Source organism: Manis javanica, chromosome 12, assembly GCF_040802235.1.
Source record: "Manis javanica isolate MJ-LG chromosome 12, MJ_LKY, whole genome shotgun sequence".
Classification (NCBI taxonomy): Eukaryota; Metazoa; Chordata; class Mammalia; order Pholidota; family Manidae; genus Manis; species Manis javanica.
The window spans coordinates 28,107,260-28,119,374 of NC_133167.1; the positions used below are offsets into that span (position 1 = coordinate 28,107,260).

Sequence of the window (12,115 nt, forward strand, 5' to 3'; positions counted from 1 at the left end):
ACCTTCTTTTAGCAGTATAGGAGAATGATAGTTTCTCTGTGTGTTTGCAGCATGGATATTAGATGATATTAAAAATTTGGTAGAAAATTTGCTGTAACTTGAATACCTTAAATCAATGTTTCTCAGAATTTTGGTCATAGAATTCCTTTATGTTCTAAAAAATTATTGAGGACACCATAGACTTTTTGTGTATATGAGTTGATTCTATTGATATTTATTGAATTAGAAGTATAAATTCAGAAAATTAAAAACACTGATTTGTTTAAAAATAACAAACTGACTACATTTTAGCATGTTCTTTTTATGAAAAATAACTATTTTCCAAAACAAAAACATATATGAGAAAAGCAGCATTATTTTACATTGTTTATTAGCGAATCTCTATGTCTGGTTTGTTAGAGGACAGCTAGATTCTCCTATCTGCCTCTGCATTCCATCTGTTGGGATATGCAGTTTTAGTTAGTATATGAAAATATGGCCTTACACAATTGTAGTTGGAAAAGGGTAGAATATTTTAATAGCTTTTTTCAAATAATTGTGGATATTATTTAATTCTACACCAAAAGTTGGCAAGTGATAGTTTTTTTTTATGAAGATTTCATTGATACACAATCTTATAAAGGTTTCACATGAGCAACATTGTGGTTTCAACATTCACCCATATTATCAAGCCCCCCCACACCCATTGCAGTCACTATCCATCAGTGTAGTAAGGTGCTGTAGAGTCATTAGACAAGTGGTAGTTTCTTATATTAGTTGCAGTGTGGAATCTGAAATTATATCAAGGAATTTTACATACTGTTAACTTAAAATCCACTGATCTATTTTGTATGTTGAATGGACTTGTTACCAGTGCATGATTTTGTAATATCACATATTGGTCATTTGAAAGTATTGGTTTACTGAATTATAGAGTTGTTTCAGATGTTGACCTATTTCATTATATAAAATTTAGACATCTCATTTGTTAATATTACCACCAATCTCATCAGAAAAGTCAAACTATTGGGAAGTTGTCATACTATCAGTGATGAATTCAAGTTTTCAAAAAACTGAGCTTTTAAGTGAAAATTTGAATTTAATCATTGGCAACAAATATTTCCCATTGTTTTCCTTAAAGTGACAGTTTCACTGTGTTCATTTTAGAATAAGTAACTGCCAAATAGCCAATTCTTAATAACTACAGTTTGTGTGTCAGCTAGTTTTTCAAATAAAACTGGTGTTGAACAAAAACAGTTCAGGTCACAGTTGAAACAATAGTCGTGCAAGTGCTTTTCCGCAAAACAACCGTCATACTTCTTCATATGCTGCTGAGGTACTTTGTATATGCTTTGCAGTCACATGGAATATTTTAAAGACATACACTCAGAAATCAAGATTTAATGAAATTCACAGCCCTTCGTAGTGTTTTATCAAGGACATTCTTGAACTGGTTTTTCTGTTTTTTGTTTCTTTTTATTTAACTGCCAGTCAGGGAGTGAAACATGCATGTATCTATGTAAGGACTACAGTGCAGTCTGGTGCTGCTCCCTTGATTCATGCTGAGAAGTCAGAAGTTTTACCCATCATGGTGGTTTTACCATCAGTGCAAATGTCAATGCAGTGAGAAAGCCAGATAGCATCTTTGTTTTGTTTTGAAGATAATGTTAATCTCAGGGGCTTCTGGAGAGAGTTTCAGGGACCTTTGGGGATCTGCTAACCATACTTTGAGTGAGAACTGCTATTTTGGATTAGTAATATAGTTCTGAATGTTTGTTCATATGCTTTTTGGACATTTGTATTTTTTATTTATCTTGTCCTTTCAATTTTTTTTCATCCATTTTTAAAGTCTTTTTCTCTTTTACTAATTGGTAAGAGTTTTTTATATGTATTTCATGTTTGTTGCAAAGCCTCTTCTCCCTTGCATTTGTTCTTTGCTTTCAATACCTGTTATAATGATTTGGGAATTTAGAAGTAAACATTTTTTTGTATTCTCCTTTTAGGATATTTTTCTTTATGAATTAGTTTTTTTTTTCCTCCTTATTTGGGTTCTTTTCATTCCAGGAGTGTAAAAATATAGTCACCTATATTTTCTTTTAAATCTTATTATTATTTATGTTTTAGTCATCAATTTGGAACTCATTAAGCATTAGTTTTGAGGTAGAGATCTACTTTTTTTCCGATGTTTGCCTTTTATTCCACCATTTACCTCTACCGTCTAAATTTTTATTTATACTTTTAATTAGTTGTAGATGCTAATTTTTTAGCTTTTGAAACTATAGAATATTATGTTGAGGGTTGATTTTCTATCATTTTGAAACAAAAACCTAAAAACAGAACAAAACTCTAATAGAAAAACTATTCTTTTTCTTTTCTTTTTTTTTAAATTCAGGTATATTAGGGGACTAAGTTTTCAAAACAAAAGTTATTTTGGAGAAACCAGAAATTGTAGTACACTGTTATGACCAAGTATAGTCTGCATTCACATCAGTAAAGAGTACTTAAAAAAAAATGTAGTCTTGGTATTAGCTTTTACAGCCCTGACTGGGCTGGTTATCTCAGTTAGTTACATTAAAACCAGTGATAATGAAGCCAGGATCAAAGGTTAGCTTTATTGGACAGTTAATTTCACAATAGGAGAAATAATTCCATCTTAGTTTTTATGACTTAGATCTTGATTTTTTCAGAGAAAATATAGGTGTCTTAGTAGCAGTTATTAGTATCTACAGAAACAATGAAAGATAACTCATGTTCTCATTTTGAAAGTGTCACTTTGTGTTTGAAAGACCTCTCACCTTGCAACATCCTGAAGCTGATGCTGTTGTGATCAAAAAAATTTTTTTAAACAAATGACTAATTATTTTGATTGAGAGACAGTAACTTACATTTTAAAAAGGTGACCTGACATTTTGGATGGTCATCTTGGAACTAGATTTGAGGTTTTTTTATGCCAGTGGCAATGTGTTACTCAATTTTAAGCATTTATAATTTGCATTTCAGTTAACCTTTTCTTAATTTCCCTATTTGGCACATGGAAACTCATTTAAATTATGAAAAAATATCTGTGAGGTTCTAACGAAGATGGTCTTTTGATTTTGAGGGTCTCAGGAAGGAAGACAATACTAGTTATGAAGGTATCTAAAATTTCATAGTGGTATGAGTATATTAAAGCTATGTAGTCCCACACATAGCTTTATTTACATTTTAGGCTGTGCAACATAGTATTTATCAAGACCTCTTCAAGATAAAAACTTTTAAAAAGTAAAACCCTTATATTGGAAACTAACAATTATCCAATCATTAAAAATAACAACATTTAACAAAATCAGTATTGTTCATACTATACTTACCTACTTTCCCTCTAAACTTGTTTTTCAAAATGGGACACAATGTGGTGGCTATTGTGTTAAGATGTAAAAGAAACCCAAGCTACATTAGAAATAGGACAACATTGTCATCATACAAGTACCCCCAGGGTCCTGCCTAGTGGTTGGGGTCTTTTCACCCAGAGGTATTGGGAAAGGGGCATGGAGTGTGTCTGCCATTAACAGTTGATTCTAGGGTCCTTTATTGAGGTACAGAGTGACTCCACTGGCATTTTTTTACTTTTTTCTTGCCTGAATGTATATTAGGCTGCTTTTCCCACCATCTTAAATATGTTTCGTGGTTTTTTGACATTATTTTAGTGTATGATGTTTTGATACTTAAGAAATTTTACCCTTTTTTTTGACTTGACCCCTTTCACTTTGTGTTGTTTCTACTCCATTTGTGAAGTGTCTGACAAAAGAAGTTCATCCTCAGAATGTGGTATAATGTCATTATTTGAAACCTGGGGCTATGTCACAGAGTCATTATTAATATCTTTGTCAGAACAGGGATGAAACTCACCAGGAGGCATGTGTTCATATTGTTAGTACTTGTTGTAGGTATTGGGTTATGGAAGCTTTATATCCAAACTGTAAGTGAATGTAAATTTGTCTAATTTGGAACTATGCTCTCACCTGTCCCAGGGTTGGACTGGTCTGAAGAAAGCGGAGAGGAACTGGACGACTCAGAGCAGGCCTCGCCATACCAGGTTGCATGGTCCATCCGAGAAACCCTCAGATATGAAAGACACATGTAAGCCTTCCTTTTTGTCTTTATTCTTAACTTACCACTGTAGTAGACTAGACTGATTTTTCACTAATATCTTTTTATTTTATTGGATCAGGTTTCATTGTGATGGAGGTAAAATAGATTCCACTTAGAAAGAAATGTACTGTCTTACAAATCCACTCTTTAGTTTTCTTGGTAGATTTGTACCGGTCCCATTTGTCAATGAAGGAACCAACTGTGATAGGGTTTAGAGTTGTGATGATCCTCATTTTTCTTCATCTCTGTAGCATTTCACTTTCTTAGCTGCCACTTTTGCTAGCTTGCTTCTTCTTTGCCTCACTGTGGTACTCTGCTTTCCTGGTTCTTTTTGTCCGTCAGTGTATTTATCTCCTTTTTACAAGCATTTACCCTTCCTTTTTGACCATTTGTCACTTTAATCATGTCCCCTTCATCCTTCTTTCTTCATTCATATAATTACTCACTTATTCAACATATTCTTGTTGAACTCTATTGAGTGCCCCAGATCTGGAACACAATGTTCTTGCTCCCAGTGAAATGGGGATTGAACTGGTTTTCTATCCCTTCTATGCCTGCAACTCCACTTCTGTATCTCCCACTGTGCCCTTTCACAGGAATCTCTTGTCATGTATTTTAAACTACCTATACAGCAGCTTTATTCCAGTGTCTTGTTGCAGCTACCTGTCATTTATTATGCTCTCTTATACTTACAGATACTAAAAAATGGAGAGAATTTGTAGAAAATCAGTTCATTTAAGCAGAAAAAAAAAGTTTGCCCATTTCTCCCATCTCCCACCCAGCCCCCATCTCTGCAGAGCAACTGCCAATTAGTTTCTGTATCTGTGAGCTTGATTTTTTTTAAATTCCACCTATTCGATCATACATTATTTGTCTTTCTGTCTGATTTCACTTAGCGTAATCCTTCAGAATCCATCCATGTTTTGTAAAGTGGCAAGATGTTATTTTTTTTATGGCTGAATATATTGTGTGTGTGTGTGTGTGTACGTACCCACACCACATCTTCTTTATCCATTCATCCATGGATGGACACTTAGGTTGATTTCCATATCTTAGATATTCTAAGTAATGCCGCAGTGAACATGGGGGTGCAGCTGTTTTTTTGAGTTAGTGTTTTTGTTTTCTTTGCATAAATACCCAGAATGGAATTGCTGGATCATATGGCAGTCCCATTTTTTTTTTTTTTTAATTTAAGAGTAGTTGGTATTATTTTTAACTTTTTGAGGAACCTCTGTATTCTGGTTCAGTGTCTACACCAGTTTACATTCCCACCATCAGTGCACCAGTTCCCTTTTCTTCACATCCTCATCAGCACTTGTTATTTCTTGTCTTTTCCAGAATAGCTATACTAACAAGTGAGAAGTGATATCTCATTCTGATTTTGATTTGCATTGCCTTAATAAGTAATGATAATGAACATATTTTTATGTAGCTGTTGGCCATCTGTATGTCTTTGGAAAAATGTTTTTCACATCTTCTGCTCATTTTTTAAATCAGATTCTTCTTTGCTGTTGAGTTGGTTGAGTTCATCTTTTTTTTTTCAAGTATCATTGATACACAATATTATATTCGTTTCTAATGTACAACACTGGTTCAATAGTTGCCCATATTATTAAATCCTCACTCCCTCTAGTGTGGTTACTGTCTATGAGTGTAGAAATATGTTACAGAATCATTGGCTGTATTCTCCATGCTATACTACTGTCCCCATGATCAACTTAAATTGTGATTGCCAATTATTGTGCCCCTTTATCTCACTCTCACTTCCCAACAGCCTGCCCCAACCCCTGCCACCTTCGTAACCACTAGTCACTTCTCACCGTCTATGAGTCTACTGCTGTTTTGTTCCTTCTGTTTTACTTTGTTTTTAGATTCTAAAATAAGTGAAATCATAAGGTATTTGTCTTTCTCTGCTGGTTTACTTCACTAATCATAATGCCCTCTATATCTGTTCATGTTGCTGCGAATGGGAGGATTTTTCTTTTCTTTTTATGGCTGAATAATACTCCATTGTGTATATGTACCATATCTTTTTTACCCATTCATCTGTTGATGTTCACTTAGATTGCTTCCATATCTCAGCTATTGCAAATAGTACGGTGATAAAAGGGTATATATATCTTTTTGAATCAGGGATTTTGTTTTCTTCAGGTAAATTCCTAGAAGTGGAATTACTGGATCAAATGGTATTTCTATTTAGTTTTTGAGGAACATTTATACTGCTTTCCACAGCAGTTGCACCAATTTACATTCCCAACAACAGTGTAGCAGTGATCCCCTTTTTCTGCATCCTTGTCCACATTTGTTATTTCTTGTGTTTCAGATAGTGGCCATTCTAACTGGTGAGAGGTGATGTCTCATTGTGGTTTTCATTTGCATTTCCCTGATGATTAATAATGTGGAGCATCTTTTTATGTGCCTGTTGGCCATTTGTATTTCTTCTTTGGAGAAATGTTCAAGTCCTCTGCCCATTTTTTTTTTTTTTGAGAGGGCATCTCTCATATTTATTGATCAAATGGTTGTTAACAACAATAAAACTCTGTATAGGGGGGGTCAATGCTCAATGCACAATCATTAATCCATCTCAAGCCTAATTCTTGTCAGTCTCCAATCTTCTGAAGCATAACGAACAAGTTCTTACATGGTGAACAAGTTCTTACATAGTGAATAAGTTCTTACATGGTGAACAGTACGAGAGCAGTCATCACAGAAACTTTCAGTTTTGATCACGCAATATGAATTATAAACAATCAGGTCAGATATGAATATTCGTTTGATTTTTATACTTGATTTATATGTGGATCCCACATTTCTCCCTTTATTTTTATTTTTAATAAAATGCTGAAGTGGTAGGTAGATGCAAGATAAAGGTAGAAAACATAGTTTAGTGTTGTAAGAGAGCAATTGTAGATGATCAGGTGTGTGCCTGTAGACTATGTGTTAATCCAAGCTAGACAAGGGCCTTAAAACATCCACGGATGCAGAAGCTTTCTCTCAAAACGGGGGGGTGAGGTTCTAAGCCTCACCACTGTTGATCCCCAGTTTCTCACCTGATGGCCCCCCCTGCGACTGTGCCTGTCTTAGGTTGTTCCTCGCTTGAGGAATCTTACCCGTCTCAGGCTAACCAGTCATCTTCCGGGGCCATACAGGGAGATGTAAAGTTGGTAAGTGAGAGAGAAGCCATATTGTTTGAGAAGGTTAGCTTTTTACTTCTTTGCAGATTTATGCCCTGTGGCTTCTATGCCCAGCACTTGTCTCGAGGTATCTTTACCGCCTGGAGGAATTATGATGCTCGGTAAATTCGATATGAGGCACGAATTCTATTTAAGGGTTGTAATTAGGAAGGAAGAAGAAAAGCTATAGAGGTAGCATATGGAAGAAAACATGGGAGGATTGATTATTTCTTTGACATATCTTCTTGTAGAGTACCTTAAGCATGTATAGGTTTTAAACTACCAACTAACTTGCACTCACATATTAACAAAATAGGAATACGGTGTCATAAACTAAGCAAATCTATAATTACCAGCCATCTCCAGTAAAGCCAAGAAAACCATTTAGGCACCCTAGGCATTTGTGAGAATTTGTCTATGATATGATGGATATTGTCCAACTGTACTTGAACAGTCTGAGAGAAATCAGACAAATTAAAGCAACCCATTTCTGGGATCTGTTCATATCCCACATGTTCTTTTAACCGTATATAGTCCATAGTCGTAAGATTTTGGAGCGCTACAACTTGCACCCCTCCCAACTCCTGGTTGAGTTCCACCAGTACAGATCTGGTCAAATTCATTGTCTCACTGTATGCACATGCCAGCCTAGACATCTCCCTCCTCATTCCAGTGGCAAGTCCAGGAAACAGTGGGATGGACGCAGCCACAACCGCAGCATCGCCCGGATCCCTATGGAGGCTTTTTGATGATCATCCCCTGGCATGAGTCCTCCAGAGAGTGCTGATGCCCGAACCTCCTCCTCATATCGTATCTTAGTTCATTTTCTGGGTAGTCAAGCTAGGCCTTGATCTTCTGCATAAAAACAAACAGACCCTGTGCCCACACTTTGACATGCCCTCTATACCACGGTGTAGAACTCATTGGAGGTCAGCACACAGGAACTGCTTTTTTTTTTTTTATTTTTATTAAGAGAAAGGAATATTATCAGAAAAGAGTACCTCCATAGCCGATCATCTGACACCCTTTAAGTGATCAAAATTAAGGATATTTAAAGCATGCGTTAATCTTTGATTTACCAATAGTTTTATCCTATCGAGGATTAATCCCCCTTTTCTTTCTTTCTTTTTTTGCTTTTTTTTTAATCTTTAATCTACACTTACATGAAGAATACTATGTTTACTATGTTCTCCCCTATACAAAGTCCCCCCTAAAAACTACATTACAGTCACTGTCTATCAGCATAGCAAAATGTTGTAGAATCATTACTTGTCCTCTCTGTGTTGTACATCCCTCCCTCCCATTTCTCCCTCCCCCCATGCATGCTAATCTTAATACCCCCTTTCTTCTCCCCCCCCCTTATCCCTCCCTGCCCACCCTTCCTCCCCAGTTCCTTTCCCTTTGGTACCTGTTAGTCCATTTTTGGATTCTGTAATTCCGCTGCTGTTTTGTTCCTTCAGTTTTTCCTTTGTTCTTATACTCCTCAGATGAGTGAAGTCATTTGGTATTTCTCTTTCTCCGCTTGGCTTATTGCACTGAGCATAATACTCTCCAGCTCCATCCATGTTGCTACAAATGGTAGGATTTTCCCTCTTCTTACGGCTGAGTAGTATTCCATTGTGTATATGTACCACATCTTCTTTATCCATTCATCTACCGATGGACATTTAGGTTGCTTCCAATTTTTGGCTATTGTAAATAGTGCTGCGATAAACATAGGGGTGCATCTGTCTTTCTCAAACTTGATTGCTGCATTCTTAGGGTAAATTCCTAGGAGTGGAATTCCTGGGTCAAATGGTAGGTCTGTTTTGAGCATTTTGATGAACCTCCATACTGCTTTCCACAATGGTTGGATTAATTTACATTCCCACCAGCAGTGTAGGAGGGTTCCCTTTTCTCCACAGCCTCGCCAACATTTGTTGTTGTTTGTCTTTTGGATGGTAGCCATCCTTACTGGTGTGAGGTGATACCTCATTGTAGTTTTAATTTGCATTTCTCTGATCATTAGCGATGTGGAGCATCTTTTCATGTGTCTGTTAGCCATCTATATTTCTTTTTTAGAGAACTGTCTGTTCAGTTCCTCTGCCGATTTTTTAATTGGATTATTTGTTTTTTCTTTGTTGAGGCATGTGAGCTCTTTATATATTCTGGACGTCAAGCCTTTATCAGATCTGTCATTTTCAAATATATTCTCCTATACTGTAGGGTTCCTTTTTGTTCTATTGATGGTGTCTTTCGCTGTACAGAAGCTTTTCAGCTTAATGTAGTCCCACTTGCTCATTTTTGCTGTTGTTTTCCTTGCCCGGGGAGATATGTTCAAGAAGAGGTCACTCATATTTATGTCTAAGAGGTTTTTGCCTGTATTTTTTTCCAAGAGTTCAATGGTTTCATGACTTACGTTCAGGTCTTTGATCCATTTTGAATTTACCTTTGTATATGGGGTTAGACAATGGTCCAGTTTCATTCTCCAACATGTAGCTGTCCAGTTCTGCCAGCACCATCTGTTGAAGAGACTGTTATTTCGCCATTGTATGTCCATGGCTCCTTTATCAAATATTAATTGACCATATATGTTTGGGTTAATTTCTGGAGTCTCTAATCTGTTCCACTGGTCTGTGGCTCTGTTCTTGTGCCAGTACCAAATTGTCTTGATTACTATGGCTTTGTAGTAGAGCTTGAAGTTGGGGAGTGAGATCCCCCCTACTTTATTCTTCCTTTTCAGGATTGTTTTGGCTGTTCGGGATCTTTGGTGTTTCCATATGAATTTTTGAATTATTTGTTCCAGTTCATTGAAGAATGTTGCTGCTAATTTGATAGGGATTGCATCAAATCTGTATATTGCTTTGGGCAGTATGGCCATTTTGACGATATTAATTCTTCCTAGCCATGAGCATGGGATGAATTTCCATTTGTTAGTGCCCCCTTTAATTTCTCTTAAGAGTGACTTGTAGTTTTCAGGGTATAGGTCTTTCACTTCTTTGGTTAGGTTTATTCCTAGGTATTTTATTCTTTTTGATGCAATTGTGAATGGAATTGTTTTCCTGATTTCTCTTTCTATTGGTTCATTGTTAGTGTATAGGAAGGCTACAGATTTCTGTGTGTTACTTTTGTACCCTGCAACTTTGCTGTATTCCGATATCAGTTCTAGTAGTTTTGGAATGGAGTCTTTAGGGTTTTTTATGTACAGTATCATATCATCTGTGAATAGTGACAGTTTAACTTCTTCTTTACCAATCTGGATTCCTTGTATTTCTTTGTTTTGTCTGATTGCTGTGGCTAGGACCTCCCGTACTATGTTAAATAACAGTGGGGAGAGTGGGCATCCCTGTCTGGTTCCCGATCTCAGAGGAAATGCTTTCAGCTTCTCGCTGTTCAGTATAATGTTGGCTGTGGTTTTATCAGATATGGCCTTTATTATGTTGAGGTACTTGCCCTCTATTCCCATTTTGCTGAGAGTTTTTATCATGAATGGATGTTGAATTTTGTCAAATGCTTTTTCAGCATCTGTGGAGATGATCATGTGGGTTTTGTCTTTCTTTTTGTTGTTGTGGTGGATGATGTTGATGGATTTTCGAATGTTGTGCCATCCTTGCATCCCTGGGATGACTCCCACTTGGTCATGGTGTATGATCCTTTTGATATACTGTTGAATTCTGTTTGCTAATATTTTATTGAGTATTTTTGCATCTACATTCATCAGGGATATTGGTCTGTAATTTTCTTTTTTGGTGGGGTCTTTTCCTGGTTTTGGTATTAGGGTGATGTTGGCTTCATAGAATGAGTTTGGGAGTATTCCCTCCTCTTCTATTTTTTGGAACACTTTAAGGAGAATGGGTATTATGTCTTCTCTGTGTGTCTGATAAAATTCCGAGGTAAATCCATCCGGCCCCGGGGTTTTGTTCTTGGGTAGTTTTTTGATTACAGTTTCAATTTCTTTGCTCGTAATTGGTTTGTTTAACTTTTGTGTTTCTTCCTTGGTCAGTCTTGGGAGGTTGTATTTTTCTAGGAAGTTGTCCATTTCTTCTAGGTTTTCCATCTTGTTGGCATATAGGTTTTCATAGTAGTCTTTAATAATTCTTTGTATTTCTGTGGAGTCTGTCGTGATTTTTCTGTTCTCATTTCTAATGCTGTTGATTTGTGTTGATTCTCTTTTTCTCTTAATAAGTTTGGCTAGAGGCTTATCTATTTTGTTTATTTTCTCAAAGCATCAGCTCTTGGTTTCATTGATTTTTGCTACTGTTTTATTCTTCTCAATTTTGTTTATTTCTTCTCTGATCTTTATTATGTCCCACCTTCTGCTGACTTTAGGCCTCATTTGTTCTTTTTCCAGTTTCGATAATTGTGATATTAGACTATTCATTTGGGATTGTTCTTCCTTCTTCAAGTGTGCCTGGATCGCTATATACTTTCCTCTTAGGACTGCTTTTGCTGCATCCCACAGAAGTTGGGGCTTTGTGTTGTTGTCATTTGTTTCTATATATTCCTTGATCTCTATTTTGATTTGTTCATTGATCCATTGATTATTTAGAAGCATGTTGTTAAGCCTCCATGTGTTTGTGAGCCTTTTTGTTTTCTTTGTAGCATTTATTTCTAGTTTTATACCTTTGTCGTCTGAAAAATTGGTTGGTAGAATTTCAATATTTTGGAATTTACTGATGCTCTTTTTGTGAGCTAGTATGTGGTGTATTCTGGAGAATGTTCCATGTGCACTTGAGAAGAATGTATATCCTGTTGCTTTTTGGATGTAGAGTTCTATAGATGTCTGTTAGGTCCATCTGTTCTAGTGTGTTGTTCAATGCCTGTGTGTCCTTACTTATTTTCTGCCCGGTGGA

The 12,115-nt window shown here is 36.2% G+C and overlaps 1 protein-coding gene across 11 annotated transcripts in view; it reads left to right on the forward strand.

Annotated features, from left to right (window-relative positions):
- The window catches only part of INO80D (INO80 complex subunit D), a 78,493-nt gene that overhangs the window by 22,328 nt on the left and 44,050 nt on the right, over positions 1 to 12,115 (forward strand). For all 11 annotated transcript variants that reach the window (XM_073218295.1, XM_073218289.1, XM_073218297.1 and 8 more), the window contains one exon: positions 3,990 to 4,098. In XM_073218295.1, coding sequence (XP_073074396.1) covers positions 3,990 to 4,098 — 109 coding nt within the window. The remainder of the gene's footprint in view (positions 1 to 3,989; positions 4,099 to 12,115) is intronic.